Genomic DNA, 26,499 nt, shown 5'->3' with positions numbered 1-26,499 from the left:
GGAGGAGTAGGGAAAAATACTTCTACTCTATTTTTTCCAGAAGCAGAATTTCATTCTTTTTTGAGCAGTGGTCATATCTCTTATTCAAGTACAGGTTCTCACATATTAGCTCATAACCTGAATTCAAAAACATCAAATCTCCATAAAGATAAACCCCTCCCTTTTTAGTATGAATTTTTTTTCATCTTTTGGAATACAAAGTATGTTTTCACAAAGGGAAAAAATGTTAAGGGTGTTGTCTCATTCTTAGGCTCTCCATAGCAGCTTGTAAAATCCCTCAACCCCTCAGGCAGCTGCCATCCTGTACATTCACACGAACTCACACATACATATAAACACAGTCACAGTGTCACCTTCATTTAAGCATTGCAAATATTTTTAAAGATTTTTTAAAATGGATTAAAGTTTCACTAGTTTGCAGTACTAGTAACTTAATAGAATTGAAAAACAAGAATTTTTATTTATCTTGAAAGCTAATGTTTGAGGACAAGCAGGTTTGATCACCAAAGGGTAAGATGAATGAAGTGGAGAGCCTGGAAGGAATTTTTAGGTCCTTTAGAGAGTGGTAGAACTGGTTCTTATGATTACTGTCACTTGGAAATGTCATTTTTCTTTGTATTGATTTAATATAATACCTGGCCTATAGTAGGTGCTTCATAAAGACAGTACTAGAGAGAGTGTTTTAGGAGTGACAGCTGGAATCAATGCATACTTTTTCTTTAGAAGAGTATTCAATTTACTCAGACCCCTAAAAAGTACCTTTCTTAGTTTGCTTTGGGGTGTTTCTGTCCTGTCTCTGACTCACTTGGTATCTTATTGATTCATTGTCTTTTTTTTACTGCAGTATCTTTATATCTTGGTTTAAGGTTCTTGTTGGAGTTGCTGTTTAGACCCTACTCCCTAGTCTCAAATTGATTGTGTAGTCTCCCCTTATCTCTATCAGAGCTTTGTGCCCTATAACTCTTTCAAAAGTGTTTTTCAATTGAATATTTTAAACATTCATGAAAGTATAGAAGATAGTGCAGTTACCTCGGTGTACCTGTCCCCAGATTCCCTTTCTGGTGCTAAAGGTCTCAGCATTAGCCAAGCGACTGGTGTACAGCCCACAGTGACTTATGGCAGTTGGCCTGGCACTGCCAGTGGTGCTGGGAACTTAGTAGCTTTTGTGTAGATGTATGAGGGTACTTCAAAAAGTTCATGGAACGATTCATATTATCTTTTAATTCTATTTTTCCATGAACTTTTGAAGTACCCTCATATTTTCCCTGGGGCTTTTCACATTTTTATTCCCCAGTGTAAGATGTGGGGAGATGGGAAAAATGGACTGTGAGGGGTCTTTTGGCTGGTAAGCTAGTTCTTCTTTTTGCCTTTCTTTGTTTTTTTATCACTGCAGTTTCTACGGGTATGCAATGGGAATACTTATTCACTCATTCATTCATTCATTCCAGACATGGTCTTTATTCTTAAAACTTACACTTAGAGTAGTGGAAATGCTAAATCAGTGAAATAGAGAGCAAAGAGGGAGGTTCTCTAAGAATTATAAAAAGGGAGAAAGTACTTCCACCTGGGCAAGTCTGGGAAGGTTTCATGTAATGGGAAGATTGAGACAGTCCTTGATTTGGGTTTGGATATGGGGAGATTAGAGGAGTAGCATTGCAGACACAGGCGAAGAGTGTGCGAGGCACAGAGGTGAAGGTAGTGTGCATCTTGGGGCCTGCTGTTTTTAAAATGACGAAGAATTGAGATATCAAATAAACTTGCATCCCTGGAGCTCTTTGGAAGAAAGATCCACTGGTACACCTGTTAGCTTCCTATCAAGTAGAGGACCTGACAGACAGTATGTGTGAAACAATGTGTGCACGTATGGAAAGACCCATTAAAGCTGTCATGGCCACACCACTAATCCCTAGTTACAGGGCAGCTGCTTAGAGATGTGCAGGTTAGGCCCTGTACAGGCGTTCTGTCGAGTTAACAGATGGGGTTTAGAACTGGTGCGGGCCTGTTTCCACCCCAAGAGGCACCTTTTTCTAATTTGCCAAAGTCTCCATGAAGGCTCAGATCTGTTTCCTTTTGTTTCTTAATGGTGCTCATATACCATGGCCAAATATTTAGTATCTGACTGTAATGTAATTTGCTAAATGACTTCCTTTAGCCATCTGCAGGGACTCAGTCATCATTTTGAAGACTGGCTCTGTACCAAACATTTGCAGAAATTCAAGAGGACATGCTTTCTCAGTTCTGTTTTTGCCTTCTGCTCTCCTTGCCACCACCATTAGGTTAGGTGCTTAGAATCCTTTTACTCTCCTCCATCTCCCTGCACATGAGGATATGGCAACTAAGCTGCTTAGCCTCCCTGGGTGACCAAGGGAATGCGAAATCACTGGACCCCAGTTCTTGCTGCTTCAGTGTCAGGTGCTTACGGTCCCTTTAGGGCTGTTTTCTTCTGTGTCCTGCTACCTGCTGTTAACTGCTGTTGCTCCTGAGCCCTTCTGCTCTTGCTTCCTTGCTTCTCTGTTCCTTTTTCCCTCATCCCAGTTGGCTTAATTTTGGAAAGGGAAAGATTCATTAGAGAGAAGGAAAAGGAGGATTACACATGAAGTAGAGACAGGGAGGAAAATTGGAGTGACATAGCAGTAGAGTGTAGGGAAATAATAAAAGCAACATTTGCAATTATAGTGGGTTGTGAGGTGTCTCTGGCACCATCATTGCCCTCAGTAACAAGGTGACCTTGCTTTCCTCAGGTGTCCTCATGACTTCTCTTGCGGACCATGTCCATGATCTTTTTTGCCTGCGTGGTACGGATGAGGGATGGACTGCCCCTCTCAGCCTCTACTGACTTTTACCACACCCAAGATTTTATGGAATGCAGGAGACGGCTCAAGACGTTAGCCTTGCAGCTGGCCCACTACCCAGGTCGAGGTTCCACAGAAGGTGGTGACTTCCGTATATAGTAAGCAAGTACATTCACTTTTTCAGAACATCAGCAAAATTTGGGTTACTTTTAACCACATGTTGAGGTAATGTTATGGTGATCACACTGTGTGTTAAAAGTAGATCTGGCATCAGATGGTGGTCTCAGGTTGTATGTGTTTAGAACGACAGAATCAAGGACGAAGTGGATTTCCTCAGTACCTCAAGTATTGCTGCTCCAACTCCTGACTTGTGTTATTGGAGTGCCCAAGAGCATCTGGATACCTAGGTTCAACCAATTTTCCTGCCTTTAGTTTGGTCGTTTTCTGCACTTAATGCAGAGGAGGAAAAAAGGTGAGGAAAGAGGAGATGCTAGATTAAAATGTTGGGGAAAGAAAAAGATGAGAGTGAGAAAGCCAAGAAAATAAGAAAAAAGACTTCACTTATAGCTCTTATCTTCAGTTTTTGCTTTTTAATTTTCTTTTTAATTTTTAAATTTTTACTATGCAACAGGAGCAGAGGAGTAAAAAATGAGTGATAGTAGATCTCTCTTCTCAAGGAACTTTAATGAGGGAACAAGAGAAATATATAACTAGATATAATACACTGAGAAAAATGCTCCAGTGGAAGTAGAAATCAATGGTTACAATAATCATAGTAATAATAGCTAATATTATTGAGTGCTTTTTATGTGCCAGACACTATTCTGTGCTTTATGTAGCTTATGAGGTAGGTAAATATTACACCTGTTTTACAGAGGAGGAAACTGAGGTTAAATGACTTAATTCAAGTTATACTATTAGTAAGTGGTAGAGTCAGGATTTGAATGCAGGCAATCAGGCACCAAGGTCTGCTCCTTGTGTGTTATACCATTTCTTATTCTAGGACTTAGAGCAAGAGGCCAGTCACACTGTGGAAGGATCAGGGGCAAGGCAGGTTTTAAAATATCAAAATGGCTTGTCATAGATTTTACATCTGTGTTTTCTAGATGTAAAATTTAGGCCTTTACTTATCAAGTCCCTTTTGCTCTCCTTGAATAGTAAATTTTTAGTTGGTCTGATAAGTTGGGGTCCTTTTAGAGGAATTCAGTGTCAGAAACATAAAAACAAAAGGAAAAATCCAGGCCCGACACCAGGCTAGGTGGTGGTGTCAGGCGAGAAGGGCTGTGTCCTGAATGGGGTGCCAGATGGCAGGCAAAGCTAGCTGTCACCCTGTGGTGAGGCTGTGTCTGCTCAGGAGCAAAAGCTCAGCTGCATCTGCCCACATTTGTGATTCCTCTCTCTGAGTGCCTGAAACTGCTTTCCTTGATGGTCCCTTCCTCCCCATGCTGTAATGAACTAATTTGTGCTGTATTGCAAACAGGAAACCTTTTCTCTGTTAACAGCCATTTTTCACAGAAAAGAGAAGTCTGTGACTTCAGAATTAAATCTTGAGTACCTTAGTAGTTTTTTGAAAAAGGAATATAAAATGTTCCACTCGTTTGTATTTTGAATTAAATATTCACCATTATGGTCCGTGCGGGGGGGATTCAAAGGTGAACCGTGTGCTGTGGGCTCCTCCCCCGAGGAGCTCATGCTCTGGTGTGGGAGATAAGACAAGTACACAAATAACCGTGATACCAGGAGGAAGGTGATAAGTCTTGAGAAAGATCTACACAGTGCTACAAAGGCACCCAGAGCAACCAGTCGTCTGTGCCTAGCAGACACCTGGTAGACTTCCTGGGCGAGGCGGTGCTGAGCAGGGTCTTGAAGGCCCAGCTGATAGACGAGGGTTGCAGAAGACACGTCCCAGCCCAGCCCAGTGCGCACAGAGCGGGGAGAGGTCCGGCTACGGAGGCGGAGACTCGACAGAAACCACACACCCTGTGGGGTCGCCACTGCATGATCCAACAGTCCGGGCCAGAGCGCACGGAACAGGGAGAAGTCCTGCACGGGATGTGGAAGCTCAGCAGAGACCACACACCCTGCGGTACCTCCCCGTGATCCAGCAGCCCAGCAGAGTCCAAGCTGACCAGAGAGGTGGCTCCCCGGAGAGGCCCAAGACCTGAGGCAACCACACACACAAGACACTAGAGGCCAACTGAGCAGTCACGGAGGTAGCCATACCAAATTGGCAACCACAGCAACATCTTAGTTAGTCAATAGTCTCAAACCGGTGGACTGTGAAACCATCTGCCACAATGAATAAACATCAAAAAAAAGATACCAGAAATACAAAAAATCAAGAAAGTACACCACCAAAAGTTAATAAATCTCAAACTCTAGACCCTATAGAACAAGAAGCCCTTGAAATGACTGACAAGGAATTTCGAGTGATAATTCTAAGGAAACTGAATGAGATACAAGAAAACTCAGCTAAACATCATGATGAAAAGAGGAAAAGTATACAGGACGTGAAAGAGGAAATGTACAAGGAAATCAATGTCCTGAAAAAAAATATAGCAGAACTTGCCGAACTGAAGAAGTTATTCAGCGAAATAAAAAACACAATGGAGAGTTTAACCAGCAGGCTTGTCAAAGTTGAAGAGAGAACCTCTGAACTTGAAGATGGGCTGTTTGAAATAACACAAGCAGACAAAAAGAAAGAAAAAAGAATCAAAGACATTGAAGAAAATCTGAGAGAGATATCAGACAACATTAAGTGCTCAAATATCCGAGTCATGGGTATTCCAGAAGGGGAGGAAAATGGAGATTGCATTGAAAACATATTCAACAAAATAGTGACAGAAAACTTCCCAGGTATAGGAAAAATCACAGATCTTCAGATCCAGGAAGCTCAACGATCTCCAAACATATTCAACCCAAAAAGTCCTTCTCCAAGACATGTCATAGTCAAATTGGCAAAACTCAGAGACAAAGAGAGAATCTTAAAAGTTGCAAGAGAGAAGCGTCAAATCACCTATAAGGGAGCCCCAGTCAGACTAACATCAGACTTTTCATCACAAACCCTAAAAGCTGGAGAGGAATGGGATGATATATTCAAAATACTAAGACAAAGATTGCCAGCCAGGAATACTCTACCCTGCAAGGCTATCCTTCCGAAATGAAGGGCAAATAGTATATTTCTCAGACAAACAAAAACTGCGGGAGTTCACTACCACACAACCACCCTTACAAGAAATCCTCAAGGGAGTACTGGGTTTGGTTCCTGAAAAATAGCTACCACTGCCATAAAAAGCCAAGAAAAATCAAAACCCACTAGTATAATAAAAATGGCATTCATGAAGAGAAAACAAACAAACAAAAATGCTATCTACAATCTAAAGAACCAACAAACACAGAAACCAAACAGTAAATCAGAAAGCAAGGAACAAAAGACACCTAAGACAATCAAACAACCAATAAAATGCTAGGAATAAATCAACACCTTTCAATAACAACTCTTAATGTAAAAGGCTTAAATTCCCCAATCAAAAGACACAGACTGGCTGACTGGATCAAAAAGGAGGCCCCAACTATATGCTGCCTACAAGAGACCCACCTCACCCATAAAGATTCACATAGACTAAGAGTGAAAGGATGGAAAAAGATTTACCATGCAAACAGAAAAGAAAAACGAGCTGGAGTAGCTATTCTTATATCTGACAAAATAGACTTTAAACTAAAAACCATAAAAAGAGACAATGAGGGACACTACTTAATGATAAAAGGACTGATCCATCAAGAAGACATAACAATCATAAATATGTACGCACCCAATGTTGGAGCAGCCAGATTTATAAAACAAACTCTATTAGACCTAAAGAAGGAAATAGACACTAATACCATGATAGCAGGGGACCTGAACACCCCACTGTCAATATTAGACAGATCATCTAGGCAAAGAATCAGTAGAGAAACACAAGATCTAAACAATACTCTAGACCAAATGGAATTGGCAGATATCTACAGAACATTCCATCCAACAACCACAGAATATTCATTCTTCTCATCAGCACATGGATCATTCTCCAGGATAGATCACATATTAGGTCACAAATCAAGTCTCAGTAAATTCAAAAAAATTGGAATTATCCCATGTATTTTCTCAGACCACAATGGATTAAAACTAGAAATTAATAACAAATGAAATTCTGGAAACTATACAAACACATGGAAATTAAACAGCATTCTACTTAATGACATATTGGTCCAAGAAGAAATCAAGCAGGAAATCAAAAAATTTATTGAAACTAATGAAAATAATGATACATCATACCAAAACCTGTGGGATACTGCAAAAGCAGTATTAAGGGGGAAATTTATTGCATTAAATGCTCACCTCAGAAGAATGGAAAGATGGCAAGTGAACAACCTAACACTTCACCTTAAAGAACTAGAAAAACAAGAACAATCCAAACCTAAAGTTAGCAGACGGAAAGAAATCATTAAGATCAGAGCAGAACTGAATGAAATTGAAACCCAAAAAACAATACAAAAGATCAATGAATCAAAAAGTTGGTTTTTTGAAAAGATAAATAAAATTGACAAACCATTAGCATGGCTAACAGAAAAAAGAAGAGAGAAGACTCAGATAACAAAAATTAGAAATGAAAAAGGCGATATTACAACTGATTCATCTGAAATACAAGGACTCATTCGAGACTACTATAAACAACTATACGCCAACAAATTTGAAAATCTGGAGGAAATGGATAAATTTCTGGACACACACAAGCTTTCAAAACTGAACCATGAAGACGTAGAAAATTTGAACAGACCAATAACAATAATGGAGATTGAAGCTGTTATCAGAAGGCTCCCAACAAAGAAAAGCCCAGGACCAGATGGATTCACAGCAGAATTTTACCAAACATTCAAAGAGGAATTGACACCGATTCTTTACAAACTATTCCAAAAGATTGAAATGGACGCAAATCTCCCAAACTCATTCTTTTTTTTTTTTTTTTTTTTTTTTTGTCGTTTTTTCGTGACCGGCACTCAGCCAGTGAGTGCACGGGTCAGTCCTATATAGGATCCGAACCCGCGGCGGGAGCGTCGCCGCGCTCCCAGCGCAGCACTCTACCAAGTGCGCCACGGGCTCGGCCCCCAAACTCATTCTATGAAGCAAACATCATCCTGATACCAAAACCAGGTAAAGATATAACCAAAAAAGAAAACTACAGGCCGATATCCTTGATGAATATAGATGCAAAAATCCTCACTAAAATACTAGCAAACAGAATACAGCAACACATACGTAAAATTATTCACCACGATCAAGTGGGATTCATCCCAGGGATGCAAGGTTGGTTCAACATACGCAAATCAATAAATGTGATACACCATATTAATAAACTCAAACACAAGGACCATATGATCATCTCTATAGATGCTGAAAAAGCGTTTGATAAAGTTCAGCACTCATTCATGACAAAGACCCTCTATAAGTTAGGTATAGAGGGAAAGTATCTCAACATAATTAAAGCCATATATGCCAAACCCACAGCCAATATCATCCTGAATGGGCAAAAGCTGAAAGCTTTTCCTTTAAGAACAGTAACTAGACAAGGATGCCCACTCTCACCACTCCTATTCAACATAGTGTTGGAAGTACTAGCCAGAGCAATCAGAGAAGAGAAGGAAATAAAGGGCATCCAGATTGGAAAAGATGAAGTCAAACTGTCCCTGTTTGCAGATGACATGATCGTATATATCGAACAGCCTAAAACCTCTACAAAAAAACTGTTGGAATTGATAAATGATTTCAGCACAGTAGCAGGATACAAAATCAACACACAAAAATCAGTAGCATTTCTTTTCTCCAATAGTGAACATGCAGAAAGAGAAATCAAGAAAGCCTGCCCATTTACAATAGCCACCAAAAAAATAAAATACTTAGGAATTGAGTTAACCAAGGAGGTGAAAAATCTCTATAATGAGAACTACAAACCACTGCTGAGAGAAATTAGAGAGGATACAAGAAGATGGAAAGATATCCCATGCTCTTGGATTGGAAGAATCAACATAGTGAAAATGTCCATACTACCCAAAGTGATATACAAATTCAATGCAATCCCCATCAAAATTCCAAAGACATTTTTCTCAGCAATGGAAAAAACTATCCAGACATTTATATGGAACAATAAAAGACCACGCATAGCCAAAGCAATGCTGAGCAAAAAAAATAAAGCTGGAGGCATAACACTGCCTGACTTTAGGCTATACTACAAAGCTATAATAACCAAAACAGTATGGTACTGGCAGAAAAACAGACACACTGATCAATGGAATAGAATAGAGAATCCAGAAATCAACCCACACACTTACTGCCATCTGATCTTTGACAAAGGCACCAAGCCTATTCACTGGGGAAGGGACTGCCTCTTCAGCAAATGGTGCTGGGATAACTGGATATCCATATGCAGGAGAATGAAACTAGACCCATACCTCTCACCATATACTAAAATCAACTCAAAATGGATTAAGGATTTAAATATACACCCTGAAACAATAAAACTTCTTAAAGAAAACATAGGAGAAACACTTCAGGAAATAGGACTGGACACAGACTTCATGAATACGACCCCAAAAGCACGGGCAACCAAAGGAAAAATAAACAAATGTGATTATATCAAACTAAAAAGCTTCTGCACAGCAAAAGAAACAATTAACAGAGTTAAAAGACAACCAACAGAGTGGGAGAAAATATTTGCAAAATATACATCTGACAACGGATTAATATCCAGAATATATAAGGAACTCAAACAACTTTACAAGAAAAAAACAAGCAACCCAATTAAAAAATGGGGAAAAGAGCTAAGTAGGCATTTCTCTAAGGAAGATATACAAATGGCCAACAGACATATGAAAAAATGCTCAACATCACTCAGCATCCGGGAAATGCAAATCAAAACCACCCTGAGATACCATCTAACCCCAGTTAGGATGGCTAAAATCCAAAACACTCTGAACGATAAATGCTGGCGAGGTTGCGGAGAAAAAGGAACTCTCATACATTGTTGGTGGGACTGCAAAATGGTGCAGCCTCTATGGAAAATGGTATGGAGGTTCCTCAAACAATTGCAGATAGATCTACCATATGACCCAGCTATCCCACTGCTGGGAGTATACCCAGAGGAATGGAAATCATCAAGTCGAAGGTATACCTGTTCACCAGTGTTCATCGCAGCACTCTTTACAATAGCCAAGAGTTGGAACCAGCCCAAATGTCCATCATCGGATGAGTGGATACGGAAAATGTGGTACATCTACACAATGGAATACTACTCAGCTATAAAAACGAATGAAATACTGCCATTTGCAACAACATGAATGGACCTTGAGAGAATTATATTAAGTGAAATGAGTCAGGCACAGAAAGAGAAATACCACATGTTCTCACTTATTGGTGGGAGCTAAAAATTAATATATAAATTCACACACACACACACACACACAAAACCGCGGGGGGGGGTGGCGGGAAGAAGATATAACAACCACAATTCCTTGAAGTTGATATGACAAGCAAACAGAGGGGACATTGGTGGAGGGGGGAGGGAGGAGGGAGGGAGGTTTTGGTGAGGGGCAACAATAATCAGCCACAATGTATATCGACAAAATAAAATTTTTTTTAAAAAAATTGCAATAAAAGAGAAGCAATGTAAAAAATAAATAAAAATAAATATTCACCATTATTTCACAGAGGAAACTGAGACTTTCTTTTCTTGCAGGTGAGCAATACTATAGATTTTTGTAGTTAGGGGTATTAATATCCTGTGGCTGCCATAACAGATTTTCACAAACTGGCTTCAAATAACAGAAAGTTGTCCTCTTACAGTTCTGAAGGTTAGAAGTCTGAAATCCAGGTGTCAGCACAGCCATGTTCATCTGCAGGCTCTAAGGGAGAATCCTTCCCTACCTCTACTACCTTCTGGTGGTTGCTGGAATCCTTGGTGTTCTTGGGCTTATAGATGCATTATTACAATCTCTGCCTCTGTGGTCACATGGCCTTCTTTCCTCTGTCTCTGTACCCAGATTTTCCTCTTCTTATAAGGATACCAGTCACTGAATGAGGGCCCATCCTAATCTAGTATGACCCAACCTCATCTTGATTACATGTGCAAAATATTTCCAAAAAAGGTCACACCTACAGGTCCTGGGAGTTAGGACTTCAATGTATGTTTTTTGGGGGACATATTCAACCCACAACAGGGGTCCTCTAGGTACAGAAACACCTCCATCCTAGAGAGGCTTAGGCCCTTCTGGAGGATTCCTTTCATAAAGAGGAGAGTCATACTTTTTTTTTTTAATTAAAAACATTTTATATAGAGAACTCCAGTTACAAAAAGATGGTAGAAATTTCCTGCTAGAAACACCCAGAAACGTGGCAAAATATATATTAAAAATTATTTAAATATATAGTTGAGCTTGAAAGACAGAATCCCAAGGTGCCAGAAATGAAGGGGAGCAGAATATCAAGGTGGTGTGTAAGCTGACACTAAAGCATCTGAGTAATCAATCTTAGTGAACTTGGAACTTGAGTTTCAGTACCTTTGAGGGCTTATGTAGAGTGGGACATCAGCACAATACCTTTGCATAAAGGAAAGATTCTTGTCGGGCTACAATCCCAGTGAAATGATGATTGAGAAATAGTCTGCCCACCCATACAGGGATAACTCTTCTCTACTTGGCTTTGGATGGGAAGGAAAAATAAAGTCTTACCTAGGAAACTGAAACCATGCTCTGTGCCTTGTGAAAATTTGGAGTTTGAGTTTATAATCCCCAAGGTCTATTAATTCCCAAGCCAGGTTTCAAACATCTGTATTGGTCCCAGACTGATGACATGCCTGGGGTAGCTGGCCAAATCAAATACAAAACTACTCTGGAAGAAGTGTGCTACAACTCAGGCATCAGGGAATTCTTAGAGAAAATAAAAGGAGCCCCACAGTGATGAGTTCTCAGCAAAAAATGACAAAACACAAGAGGAGATATTCCACAGTGAATGGGAGTCAGTAGACACAGATAGGTGAACTAGGGCCCCCTAGAACTTGAAATGATAGTGTAACAGTCCAAAGAGGAGTAGGAAAAGAAGAAAAGCCCTGCATTCATTTTATGAGACCAGAATAACCTTAATACCACAACGAGATGAAGACAGTTTAAGAAAGGAAAATTATAGGCCAGTATTTGTGCAGTCATCCCTGAGTATACACAGGAGATTGGTTCCAGGATACTCTCACCGCTCCCACCTCGCATATATCAAAATCTGCATATACCCTGCAGAACCTGAGTATATGAAAAATTGTCCCTCTGAATACTCAGGTTCTGCATCCCAAGAATATTGTATTTTAGATTCCTGGTTGATTGAAAAAAATCCCTGGAATTAGACCTGCGCAATTAGAAACTGTGTTGTTCAAGGGTCAACTGTATATATAAATATGTAGAAACTTACAACCAACAAGGATTTATTTCAGGATGCCAGTATGATTTAACATTAGAAAATCTACTGATGTACATTAAAAAAGAAAAACATTTTCCTCAATAGAGATGCAGAGAAATCTGAGGCTAATTCCCCCTGATGGAACATGCATCCCTCATGCATGAGTAAATAAGAGTGATCACACACTGTCAGTGACTAATACTGCTAGATATTTTAAGGGAAGTACAGTCATGAGCCACATACTGACATTTCAGTCAGTGACAGACCACATGTGTGTCAGTGGTCCTGTAAGTTTATAATACTGTAATTTAACCGTACCTTTTCTATACTTAGATTCACAAATACTTACCATTGTGTTACAATTGCCTACAGTATTCAGTACAGTGACACGCTATACCAGTTTGTAGCCTAGGAACAATAGGCTATACCTTATAGTCTAGGTGTATACTGTCTAGGGGTGTGTAAGTACACTCTATGATGTTCGCATGGTGAAATCGCATAATGACACATTTATCAGAACATATCCCCGTCATTAAGCAGCATGTGACTGTATAAGAAATACACATCTCAGGACGAGGTCTAGCTGAAGAGACAATATTTTTACAACAAACACCTAAAGCCAAGCAAATGCAGAATTGAGGCAAGGCCTTGTCTGAGTGCGGAATAGGAATACATGGGTCTGTTTCCTTTTGTTTCAGTTTTTCATCTTCAGGGAATGTAGCCTGCATGGCTATCTGCTCCCACCAGTGTCCAGCAGCCATGGTCTTCTGCTTCCTGGAGACCCTATGGTGGGAATTCACAGCTTCCTATGACACCACGTGCATTTGCCTAGCCTCCAGGCCATACGCTTTCCTCGAGTTCGGTTTGTAACCCTCTTTCATATTTATTGTTCTCTCCTATGGCGTTGTATATGTAGAACTTAACGGTTTAGTTTTGGCTTTGACCAGTTTAGTTTTTCCTTAGACAGTTTAGTTCTTCCTTTTGACCAAGGAAAACTACTGGACATACAATGTGTCACTGAGACGTATCAGGTACCATGAGATTTCACAGTGACTGAAGTGGCCTGGGAAGCATCAAGGATTAACACTCTGGCTCTTCATCTCTCCAAATCCTGGGAGTAGAGGAAGGGTGCAACCTATGTAGGTTATTCACCACAGCCCTTTGAAGCTGGAGTCAGCAAACTGTGACTGGCTCCCTGTTTTGTAAATGTAGTGGAAAACAGCCACACCATGTTCTTTTACATGTTATCTTTGGCTGCTTTTGCCCTATGACAGCAGAGTTGAGTTGAGACCATATAGCCCACTAGTCTGAAATATTTACTGTCTGGCACTTTTGCAGACCTCTTGCTTTAGAGCAGTACTATTAAAAGGGTGTTCTTCCACCATGAGGTAAGTACAGAAAGTAGAAACAGTTTTAGAAATTCTATAGTGATTAATATTCCTGTGACATTTTTTATTGTATTTTATTAAAGTATCAGTCAGCAGCAGTTTGGAAATAAGAAAAAACTGGTTCTTCACACGGAGGTTTGAGAAACGCTGCCCTGGAAGAGGATACTTCTTTTCTAGGCTCTGCCGGAAAGACCTTATAGAGGCTTAGGGGCTTTGGAATACAGCATAATCATAGTGTGTCCTCTGTTTTTGTCAGGTGTGGTTCATTTTGAACTCCTGGGAGAAAGGGAGTAGAGGTGAGAGTTGGGAGACATTCATTCTGTGGGCTCTGTGTAAACAGCTGCTGTCTTTGTGATGTCCATGAGCAAGGGGCTGGCAGCATTTGGTACAAATGGTCAGGACCACTCATTCCCTCATGTGGTCCACTGGCTGACCCATCAGGAACGGGGCCAACGCCCTCTTTTGGTACCACCTGAAGGTGCTGGGAAACTCCGTGGTGTGCAGGTCCCCAGCCTGGTAGACCTGTGATAGACCAAGAGTTCTGCCCCTCGGTCTCCCTGTGAGGCCTTAGTCAGACTGCTGCTCTCAGCCCCACTTCTTCCTGTGAAGAGGGCATGCTCTCCCAAGACAGACCACAGCTGCAGCATCCCTTGGCTGTCAGTTGATTTGGAGCTGGGTGGACCTGTGTTCTTTTCTCCCCTCATCTCTGCATGTACTTTCCTTCTAAAGCAGTGTGCTTGATCTGACAGGGGACCCTTCCCCAGCACTGACTGCTCATTATTGAGTGGAAGCAGAATGAGTCAAAGTACAACTGATTTTAGAATCATACATGATTTTGCTTTGCCAATATGTATGAAACTTCACTTTGAAAACTTAAGATTTGGTAATGGAGTAATACTAACAAATACAAGAATAAAAACCAATACCTTTCCAAATATGTAATCCTAGTTTGCACAACATATTCATATTTATTGTAATTTTTTTCAAACAAGCCTTTTCCTGAGATAGTAAGGTCAGGAATAACTGTCCCCATTTTTCAAGCTTAGAAATATTCTGTGAATTGCTTAGGTGTACTATCAGAAGTGGCTGAGCTAAGATTCAAGCCCCTTTCCCCCTGACTCCCTCATCACTGAGGTTCTGTGATGCATTATTGCCTTCTCTGCAAATAATCACATTTTAATCATTCTGCTTTGAAGAAGTTAATCAGAATAGTGTTGATATATAGTAGTCATTTGACCTTTAAATATAACTTGATGCTCTTTAGAATCTGGCTGGCTTAAGCTTGCTTAGAAATGTGAACTTAATTTTGCACATAATGTTTTATCACATCCATTCTGGTGAAAATGCTCAACTTAGGTTGTTTTCTTTTTGCAGATAGCATCATTCAGAAAATGAAGTGGCATTTTAACCACATCAGTTCCTCTCAGATGGAGAGCAGCTTGGAAAAAGTTCAGGAGGAGCTTGAGATCCAGCCTCCAGTGGTTGTCACTCTGGAGGACACAGACGTGGCAAATGGGGTGGTGAACGGTCACACACCAATGCATTTGGAGCCTGGTGAGTGGCCTGATGTTCTCTGATGTTGATGAAGATGATGTGATGTTATGTATTTCAGATGGATGTTGGTTTTTTTTACTAGAAAGGTGGGGTTTTGGGGGGGGCTATAAAGTATTGGGGAAAGATATGAACTGATCCTGTTTCCAGGTGGCTGTGATGAAAAACTTGACGATTACGACAGTGAGTTGGTCTGAGGGGAGGCTATTCATGTAATGAAATTTAGGAGCTGAAGAGTGACTTGACAGGTTGTTTTCTTAATGAGGGTAAAGTCTACAGGTTTAAATATTGTAAAGGAGATTTATTCTTTTTTACTAGCAGTCACTTATTCAACTGTACAGATTTTTTTTGACAGTCCTTATCTCATCTTATCACTTAGTGAAATATTGCAGATCTCCACTAAGAAATCCCTGTTCTCCTTGTTGGAGGGAGGGCTATGGGGATGAGAATGTTTGGGTAGGGGCCAGGTCTGCGGCTGCTGTTGCTGTCACTGTCTGGCTCTCTGTGAGATCTGAGGAGCTCCCTCTATCCTTGTGGATTTCAGAGTCCTTATTTGTAGAGAGAGGCATTAATGAACAGGATCACAGTGCCCTGGTATTTCATGACTTTGTCTGGCATTAACACCATTAGCCACTCAATGCTTAACACATAATAAAGCATGATTTTTTTTGCATTCCTTGTTTATAATTATATACAATTAAACTAATACTTCTAATTTTTTTTTTTTTTGGCAGCTGGCCAATACAGAGATCAAACATTTGACCTTAGTGTTCTCAGCACCATGCTGTAACCAACTGAGCTAACCAGCCAGTCCATAAACTAATACTTAATTAAAGTGGATATTTACATTCTAATAATTCTGTAATGTTATAAGAGCTGAATCCTCTGAAAGAGCTCTCTGCAGTGTAACACATATTTTGTTTTTAACTGTTCCATACTAAACTCATTGCGTGGGTTTTAAAAGTGGTATATTAAAAATAATCGTGGTTTTGGCTTAACTTTGTGTTTTGGTTAATTTGTTTCAACCAATAAAGTCCTGTATTGACTCTCATGCCAGTCAATAAGTTCTAATTTATATTGAGAGTAAAATTAACTTTTATAGAAGGAAGACTGTGTAACTGAACCCCAAACTTTTCCTTGCCATATATGAATACAGGCATAACTTTATTATAATGTTTTGTTTTTAAACACTTAGACAAGAGGAACAAATCCAGAAAGTGTCAACTTGCCCATCTCTCTAGGACATTTTACTGTGGTTTGATTCACCCTGTTGCCCTGAGGCTAGAATCTTTACAGGTAGCATGTTCTATTCTAACAGGGACTTTGAATTGCTCAGTGGAAACTCTTAACACACTAACAGTAGGCATAAGTTGGGTTGTGGCTAGGTATTTGTGTGTGTACGTGTGCATGTGTGAAATTTAAGGACAAGAAAGGATGATTTAAAAAGTATAGCAAGAGAATCATTGGGACACCATTTAATTGTATGAACCAGAATCAATTTCAGCAGTTATCTTTAAGGAGAAAATGAGCATTTGTTCTAATTATAGTTCTAGAAATAGCTTGTAGCCTAAATAATCAATGTTTCCCTCCTCTTCCCAATTATTTTAGAATTTTAAAAATTGCATTTCCTGTAAATTGCTCTAGAAGCACATATAATACTGAGTATTGTCCTTGTCAGGAAAACTGGAGGATTTTACAAGCTGAGGGTTGAGGTGTGTAATAGAAATGCTTTCTGAATCTAATAACCAATTTACAAATAAAGCCACAGTCCTATCTGATAGCATAAGAAATAGTTTTAAATCAGGATTTCTCACCCTAAGCCCTATTGACATATTTGTATTGGATAATTCTCTCTTTGGGGGGCTGATCTGTGCATTATAGGATGTTTAGAAGCATTGCCGGCCTCTACCCACTAGATGCCAGTAGCACCCTGTCTCTAGTTGTGATAACCAAAACTGTCTCTAGACATTGACAGATATCCACTGGGGGGCAGATTGCCCCTGGTTGAGAACCACTGCTTTAAATAGAAAGGAATTTAAGCCCTTGAAAAACCTGTACTTGCCCAGAAAAGGGCCTCTTTTCTGGAAGAAAGTCACATCAGATTTCCAGATCCATTTTGTCCTTCATTTCTTGCCTTTATTCCCTCTAACTTCTGCTGCTTTTAAAATTAATATGTTTGTAATTCTGTGTTTAACATAATGAACCTATCATTAGTGGAGGTCTAGTTATTGTCTCTGTTTATTTTTCTTTCATATAGAAATGATTTTCACTAGACACTTACTTTTTTTTAATTGTGAAGCTCCTAATTTCCGAATGGAACCAGTGACAGCCCTGGGTATCCTCTCCCTTGTCCTCAACATCATGTGTGCCGCATTGAATCTCATTCGTGGAGTTCACCTTGCAGAACATTCTTTACAGGTAACCAAGGACACACGATAAAGAAACTGATGGGGTACATTCTATTTGTAAGGCTATTATACATTGAGGTTTTAAAAATTTTTTAATTCAAATAAAAATTTTATTTTAAATTGTATTCTTTGTAGTAAGTTGAACAAATATGAAAGTTGCTGTTTTGTGTCTGTTGTCCTAAGAAGCCATAGGGGCCTTCTGGGATATTAGTAAGAAATAGACAACTTGCTACAAGGACGTCATACCACCCCATGGCCCTTGGGACACTAGGAGTCACTCCAGGAACTGGATTGTTCACCCAGGACAAAAGTTTGATTCTCAGACTTTAAGGTTCAGGCTGATTTTCCCCTGGGAAAAGGTTATCTCATAGTCTGATGTGTATAATGCAGATACCACCTTCTCTGTGTCTTTGTCAATGAAGTATATAACTAAGAAGTTCCTTTTTTGGCCTGCCATCTCAAAGCAACTTCCTATTTCAGTTCTTTTTAAAATACTTTTTTAATTTTAAAGTATTTAAAACCATTGTTAGGATACACAGATATTACTTTTAAAGACAGAGCCATGATGCTCACGCCCACACGCATGGTGGCTAATGTCTAAAGCAGGGCTGATGCTGAAGCTCAGGAGACTGATGAAGACTGACCTGTCTGGAGAATGGCAGCAGGCCTGTGTTACAAGAGTGGTAACTGTCTGTTACCACATCCCATCTTTGACCAGTGTTTGGTGTGGTTTCCACTCTTATTGTTTGTGATTACTCATAACCAGACACTTACCAACTGTTCATTTTTGTACACAGTAAAGTAGGTGCTTGGCCAACAAGGTGGTTAGGACATAGTCCTTTTCTCGGGGGCTCACAAAGCAGAGTATGTTGGCAGCACTAAGGAGATGGCAGAGCTTGGGGGTGAGATGAATTAGAAAAAGGTCAGTATTGACAGATGAGTAGAATTTTGAAGGTAGAGGGGTCGGGGGCTCATTCTAGGTCTAGGACTTAGCACAGACACCTGGGGACAGGAGGGTGCATGGTATTTCCAGGCCATTGAAAATGGTTTCATGTCAACCCCCGATCGGGTACATAAACAGGGACTTGTGTCTTGCCCGTCCAGGGATTTTGTACTGTCAGCCATACCAGATCGAATGAGGAATGAAGGGCTTCATATCATAGTGTTTCCTTTTCATCTGAACATTCCTTTCCTTGTGTTCCTCATACTTGTTCTAGGTTGCCCAGGAGCAAATTGGAAACATTCTGGCTTTTCTTATTCCTTTTGTAGCCTGCATTTTCCAGGTGGGTGAAACATTGATATTTTGGTGAGTGGGTTAAGCCTATGGCCTTATTTTGTTATTCTGTTGGAACTATCAGCAAGTTCCTAAATGCCATTTTTGTTCTACCAAGGTCTTGGTTCAAATTATGGACAATACCTTAGTGGAAGAACCTTAGGCCTATCCTGCCCAATTCTCTTATTTTACAGAGGAACAACTTTGAGCTCAGAAAGGGAAAGCCACTTGCCCAAGGCCACAGGGCCATTGACAGCCACAGAACAGAAACCAGGAGTTGATTCCTTAGAAGAGAGGGATGAGATGCAGTGGGGATTGCTCTGGGCCTGACCAGTGTGAGTCAGTATGTTGCCTCATGCTTATTGTTGGGACAGTCCAAGTGCAGAAATATTCTTTTGCAGATGCAATATCTGTGTATATGTGATTTTTAAAACAAACGACTAGGTGAAAAAATTGCTAGTTCTTTATAGTAATACCTTCTGACTCAAATCTATCTTTTAGGAAATGAAACAAAAATTTGAACATTAATTAGAGGGCTCTGATTATTATTGAGTTATTTTCAAATACGCTGTGTACTTAAGGGGTACCATAAAAAGGAGCCTTTGAATCTCCCATAGGCAAAATTGATTCTAGTAAAAACCTGACTGTAATTCTTCTTCCTTGTCCTCTACATGGGCTAGGATTTTAGTACTCTCTCTGCATGCTTAAGCTTTGTTTTTAAATTAAAATTTCTATTCTCAGGACATTTCCCCCATACATCTTAGAATGGTTTCTTTTTAAGAATTACCTGATTATGCAAAAGGAAATTTTCAACCCAAAATTGAAAATGCATTCATTTTTTAGAAAACAAGTCTCCAAAACCTTGCGCATAGTAGCCAGTGGCAATTTCCGAGAATCTGTATCTCAAGGCTACATGGATCTTACAGTTCTACCTTTATTCCTTCAACTGCATTCCTACTTGATAGCTCCTTCATTAGGGGACTCGCTCCCTCCCACTCTAGCTTGAGCCTTTGTTGGATTGTTCCATGCTCTGAGAATGTGCTTTTTTGAAAAACAAACAACAAAAAACATTAAACCAAAAAACTGTTACCACCTTTTGCAGAACAAGAATGGCCCCTTTCTGTGTGATAGCCCTACACAAAATACCAGTCACTCTCCCTGCCGTGAGACCTTTCCTTGACTCAGAGATGCTTTGGAAGATGAGATAAGGAGGTTGCCCAAGGGAACACTGTACTCAGTGCTGTGACTCATCAGAAATCAAAATAGTAAAAGCATGGCTTTCTCTCACCAGTTGGCTTGCCTGTTGTGGCTCCCTGAAGGAGAACTTCATTGGGAGGCCAGTCAATCTTAATAGGGTCTCCTGGCCTGGCAGTCTGACCCTTACCAGCATCTCTTTTTTCTCTGCAGCCCACAGCCTGGGCATTTCTCTCTATTTCTTAAACTTCTTCCAAATGTGCCATGCACCTGAAAGAAAGTGAGCCAAGATGCCGGGTACCGTTCAAGCTTTATTAAAGGAAGAAAATCTGCCAGGCTGTGCTCAAAGTGGCAGGCAGCCCGGGGCTGCCCTGAAAATGGGGGACAGCACCAGGTGTGGGGGTGGTAGAGCTTATATTGGTATGTTGGCACCAAGAGCTGGGTGATGTAATTCCAGGGTGGGGATTGAGTTTAGGTCATGGGAATGAAGAGTTCTGCACATGTGGAAACACCGAAAGTTTCATTTTTTCCAAAACCATCTGGCTTCTTGTAAAAGAGAACGGGAGAGGGGAGGGGAGGAGGTGGATGGTGCCATTTTGTACTTGGGCTTGTCCAAAATGGTGCTGGTTATGTTGCAGATCTATTGCACCAATTTCTCCTGTGACACCTTTTTCACTTTCTTTTTCTCTTCAAATCTCCACTTTCATCCAGTGATTAACAGCAGCCTAACCAGTGGGTCCAAGCATCACCTTAATGAATTCAATTTAATCAGCTAATGTGTGTGAACTGATGTTGTTTATGATAGCTGTGGGAGGCAAATCTTGCATCTGATCTTGTGGCCATTTTATGATCTCTGATTTCCTTTTGTGGTCTCATTTCAGTGTTATTTGTACCTGTTCTACAGCCCAGCCAGGACTGTGAAAGTGATGCTAATGCTGCTCTTCATTTGCCTGGGCAACGTGTACCTGCATGGGCTGAGGAACCTCTGGCAAATCCTCTTCCACATAGGAGTGGCTTTTCTGTCTTCATATCAGATACTGACAAGGCAGCTTCAGGAGAAGCAGTCCGATAGTGGAGTGTAAGGATGACACAATGTGATGAATGGACCCTTTGGTTTTCTTTTGAAGGTCAATCTGTATCTCCCTTCTTGCTTCTCCACTTATCTCAAGTTTCCATCCTTGAAGTTCCTTTCAACCAAACTGGACTGAAAAACTAAAAACTGAAGATTTTTAACATGTGCAGCCGAAGTCATGAGGTCACTTGGCTTTGTGGTGAATTGTGGAATCTCCAGTTCACCATGTTTACTTAGGATGGTAGAATCTGGGGGTTCACTCAGAAAGAGCATTATTGGGAGATCAGAATGGAAATATCGTGGTCTTTTAAATTGAATGATGCGATAAGCCACTAGATTTAATACCACTAATTTTAGTAATTGGCAGTTGTCTCTAAGGAGCCACTTTAAAATCCAAATGAGCTTTTTAGTCTAAATATGACTGGTTAGTTTTTTTTGTTTGTTTGTTTGTTTTTTACAGGGCCGGTACAACATGAATTAAAAACTTTAAAATGTGGTTTATAAGTATAAGCTAGATAAATTTTGTTTACATTTTTTGATAACTTAGGTTCAATATGCCTTTGGGATATTTAAATATATTTTAGATATAAATTGAACTTCATTTAGGGTGAAGACAAACTGAAGCTGAAAAGAAAATGGTTAAGAAATCTGTTTATTTAATTTATGTAAAGACTTTCATGGTGGTGGGGCTATGTGGGTACAGAAATGTTTTGTATTTATTTACAGGGTATATCTGAGTACTTTTAAAATTAATTGAGTAAGCAATACTATTGGCTCATAAGCTTTTGAGCACAAGAAGAAATGAGAATATCAGGAAATATCCTTATAATTGCTCACAAACTGGAGTAGGTGAATGACATGGATTCAGTGACACTTTGCAGACCCAGTTGGAAGAGGCTCCTGTCATCAGCCTTTTAAATAGCAGCTGAGTGCCTGTCATTTTAATGATAATGAATACTTGACCCTGTCTGCCTGTTCCCAGAGGGCCTCCCAAATTAATTACTCCTCTACACCTTTCCCAGTAATCTTAATTAGCTCAAGGACCTCATTTTTTCATGAACACCAGTTAAATAGATGTTAACTTTTTAAAGCTTTATAAAGATATGATTAACACATGCTCTGGAAGGTTACATTCATTGTCAAAAAATTGATCATAATACAGTTTTCCAAAATACAGTTCTGAATAAGATTCCTTCGGTCTTCAGAAATTTCAGCCTGGGTTGTCTAGTACCACTCAGGAGGCCATTTCGGCGGTTTGCCTTTTGGATTGTTCTTTGTAGAAGTCTGGAATCTGACTAGCTCATTCACAGGTGCATGGAATACTTTGGGTGAGTTATGTGGCCTTGATAAATTTAAAAAATTCTATTTTGATAGTTCTTAAAAGTGGAAAACCATTGCCGGAGTTACTGAGTAGGTGGGGAGAGTGAGAATGTAGTTGTGGGGAATTCAGTTGTATTCACTTATTACTGCTATTGTATTGTTATTGAGCTACCTTGGTATCATTTTAACAAAAACAAGTTTATATGACTGGGAACTGTGTTGTGAAAATGTTGCAATGGTAATGTTATTTTCCTATAATAGAATTTTGTATTTTTAGCCAAACATAAAATATCTGGATGTGGATATTATATTGGCAACATCCTCAGATATAAAATCCAAAGTTGTCTCTCCATTGATTTCACATCTGCATAATTTTCTGCAAATGCAGCAGGTGAATTTTCAGTCTTTCTGAAGAGGTGGTAAAATGGAATGGGAAGCCAGGAAGGGAAGAAAAATCCTTTTAAATTAGAAGTACAAGAAAGCTGTTAAAGTTGATAAGAACAGCTTAAAAATGTATTGTTTTCTTTTTAAGCCTGTCTGGTATTGGTGATGCCCTGTAGCCCTGTACTCCAGATGCTTCAGGTTTCTGAGCCTGTGCTCCACATTCAGGAAGCAGTAAAGAAACAGTCCTTGAAGATGAGTTTTTCCTGGTGATTGCTTCCTGCCCACTGAGGCACCAGTGGGAATGCCATCCACACTTAGGTGAACGTGGTCTTAGCTAATATCTACGTGGGGTTTGAGATTTATTTTTGCAAACAAAAGGAAAAGATGCACTAGAAAAACAGTACAAATAATGACTACAAAAACATTTTTTAACTGAAATGCAGCTAAAAGAAACCTTAACTCACTAGAGGAAGAGATAGGAAAGAAGTTCTGACAATTTCATCCATGGGAAATCTCAGGCTTTGGGTTGACTTGGTTCAGGCTTGGAGGTTTGTAGCCCCTTGTGTGATCCTTGATGACAGAAAGCTGGTTCCAGATCTGAGGCGTTATCCTTAGTCCATCATGGACTGACTCACTCCTATCACCTTTGTTTTCCCAGTGATTAAGTGCTACCTACCTGACCTCACAGGCTAGATCTGGCAATAGGTGGAATACTGTTGAAGACAAAACCTTAAAGGTGCCTTCTGGTATCAGGTGCTGCAAAATCTTGAGCATCAGAGTGCGTTAAGTCCCATCTCTTGTATCAGGGTCAGTGTGGCTCAGTGCTCTTAGGGTTTCCCAACCACGGAACCAAAGCCCAAAGGGTTTTCACTTCCCCAAGTATCCTAATGAAGGAAACATGTAGTTTCTGGTATATTTTCCCTAGGCCAGCCTTGTCGTAATGAGGAATGTACCTGGCTTTTCTTTTCCTAGGTGGAGATAGCTAGGGGCACATTTGGGGTGGCAGGCCCTCTCAGGACCAGAAGCCCCACTGCCTGCGGAGAGGGAAATGTGACCATAGGCTCCCAGTTTTGTTCCTTGGCTTGCACCCTGTTATCTGTGAACTCTGTTGACATACATCATGAACCAGGGCACAACATTTTAAAGTTCTTTAAGGGGTACAGAAAAGGTATTGGGAAGAATGCTGAAATTAAAACGTTTAATCATTTTCATCAGCCTCACCTTGAGATCCTCTGTTCTTTTCTAGGTACACTGTTCTCCAATTCCCCTGCCTCTTTCCACCTCTGCCCCACACACTTCAGCCTGGGGACTGAGGCTGAAACTGGAGTTGCTGGAGGGATGCAAAAGCCACCTTTAATTATAATTGATAGGATGGGTAGAGGAGCTTCAGAGAGGGAGCAGATTGCATTTAGGTCTAGTCCTCTCACTGGCCTGGGAGTCAGGTCTCAGAGGGGTGTAGCACTTTGATGTTCAGCACTGCTTAGAGCAAGGTGGCTGTTAGGGGCATGGGAACCTGGAGGTAGGTGGGGAGCAGAGCTGGGGTCTGCAGCAGCTGCCCCTTGGCATGTGTGGGCCGCATACTGCACCTTCATCCATCCCCAAAGGGCTCGACCACTCATTGTAACAGCAGGACAGAGGCCCTCAGAGAACATGCTGTTTGCTTGCATAGTGCAGCTCAGGTGAGGACAGGCAGGGAAGGGAGTGTTTACAGTGATCAGATGGGCCCAGCAAACCCCTGCTCAGACATTGCTCATATTCCAAATGTTCTTACATAGGATCCTGCACAGGTCTGGGAAAGCTCTGCCTGTGTACTGTGAATGTTAATAATAGTGGAGGAAGAGAGAGTATATGTGCCCTTGAGAGACAGGGCCAGGGGGAGCATACCAGTCAGCTGGTCAATGGCTTGGAGATTGGCTTGGCTCTTCCATTCAGTCCTGTGTCACTGTGGGCATGTCACTGCCTATCCAGCCTCAATTTCCTCATTTGGGAAAGAGCGATAACATCAACCTGCTCCCCTGGCATGCTGTTGTGAGGATCAAAAGTGGCAGTGGAGGGGAATACTGGGTGAATCCATCGTTCGTGTGCGGGCAGAGAAAGGCTTTGAGTTCAGCGGGTACACGCAGGTTCTTCTGCATGCTTCAGTCAGCAAAGCACAGCCCTGTCTTCTGGGCTTTTCAGAAAGGCATTTTATGATACTGTAGTGTAAATGGCCTCATTCTTTCACTACAGAAAGTTAGCAGCCTCTCTTTCCCCACATGAACCTGTCCCTCACTTCCCAGGCACAGAGGCTGTGGTACCATTGGTGTTTGGTCTGTTCCAGGATACAAAGAGGCCAGTTCTGCTAGTTGTACCAAACCTCAGTGTTCATCCCCCACTCAAAAAAAAATCTCTGATTCTCCATTCTGGGAGCAGTGATGTCAAACTTCTGTTGCTGGGGAAACCTCCTCAGCAGGGGACCTGTGGAAAAGGGCTTGTTAGTAAAATCTGGGAATGGCTGGATATGGAAACATCTGCCCATGTGTACTGATGGCAGAGCTGTTGTCCACAAGCACCTTTAATTAGGGTAGAATTATCAGACCCATTCTGTTCCTCTGACTTGTGCTCAGTACATATAACCTTTAACCCTTACATTTATATGATTGTGGGGTGGCTTCAGAAGTACTATTTAATGAATTATTCATATGACTTGACCTTCAGGATTCTATTTTGTTTAATGGACTTTTCTATTAAGAGCGTAAAAGATTGAGGCTGATTCAGTCAGGGCAAACCATTTACTCCACATACTCATTTCAATTTCTCGCTGTGGATGTTACACAAGCTTCTTACTGTTTTCATGTAACAACAAAAATCTATTTTGAGTAAATGATGGGTAGGTTTTAACAAACTTTCACGTAGTAGTAAAACCTAAACTTGTGTTAATGTCTGTAAAGAACGTATAGACATTTATATACTATGTATATATAAATTAAATGAGGTGGCTTCAAAAGTGGGAAAATAAATCCGAAGTGTTTATTAATGTGTGTGTTTATACTTGTGAAAAATCCTGAGTTAATGTGGGCCTGACCTAATGGGAGAGGGTATTGTGGGACATGAAACCCAGGTTCTCTTGTCCAGTGAAGTCTAGAGAGGTGCAAGGGCTCAAACAGTCTTTAGCACTAATCTCCATCCAAAATAGCAGTCGCAGTGCTGCCCTGGGGGCCGGAAGGCTTGCCTTCTTTGTAGGTCCTGCCCCTGCCCCACTGTGTGCTCCTGGGCAGGCACTTTCAGGGCTCTGGATTCTGGACTCCTGTCTGTACTATGACGGTAATGAAGTTTTCACCCCTCAGGACTAGCCCAGCCACAGAATGGCCACCAGGAGGCGCAGCTGCTGGCACATCGTCAGGTTCCCAGCCTGGGGACTGCACCCTTTTGTAGAGGCGTTCCTGTAGCAGCTGATAAAGTTCCCAGAAAAGAAGCAAATGCACCGTCTTCTCCTGACCCTCCTCTAAATTCATCACAGAATGCACGCTCCAAGCTTCTCTACACCATCTGTCCTGAGTCAGAATCTTTTGGAAGAAGGCAAAGCCTTCCAAAATAAACATCTGAGTTATTGGGTTCTGGGATTTGGGAGTTGGCAGAGCCTTCAGATATCATCTGATTCAA

General features: G+C 40.7%; 1 protein-coding gene across 3 annotated transcripts in view; it reads left to right on the top strand.

Annotated features, from left to right (window-relative positions):
- The window catches only part of SEC22C (SEC22 homolog C, vesicle trafficking protein), a 36,932-nt gene extending 11,102 nt beyond the window's left edge, over positions 1-25,830 (top strand). For 2 of the 3 annotated variants that reach the window (XM_063114106.1, XM_063114107.1), the window contains exons 2-7: positions 2,742-2,950; positions 12,966-13,129; positions 15,030-15,209; positions 17,464-17,624; positions 18,832-18,897; positions 20,963-25,830. In XM_063114106.1, coding sequence (XP_062970176.1) covers positions 2,769-2,950; positions 12,966-13,129; positions 15,030-15,209; positions 17,464-17,624; positions 18,832-18,897; positions 20,963-21,163 — 954 coding nt within the window. In that variant the 5' untranslated portion in view covers positions 2,742-2,768 and the 3' untranslated portion in view covers positions 21,164-25,830. The remainder of the gene's footprint in view (positions 1-2,741; positions 2,951-12,965; positions 13,130-15,029; positions 15,210-17,463; positions 17,625-18,831; positions 18,898-20,962) is intronic. The other variant, XM_063114108.1, reaches the window with a different exon arrangement.
- Positions 25,831-26,499: the final 669 nt, after the last annotated feature.

This window comes from Cynocephalus volans, chromosome 11, assembly GCF_027409185.1.
Source record: "Cynocephalus volans isolate mCynVol1 chromosome 11, mCynVol1.pri, whole genome shotgun sequence".
NCBI lineage: Eukaryota > Metazoa > Chordata > Mammalia > Dermoptera > Cynocephalidae > Cynocephalus > Cynocephalus volans.
Note: the sequence above shows the minus strand (reverse complement) of the source record. Positions and strands in the feature narration are given on the sequence as shown.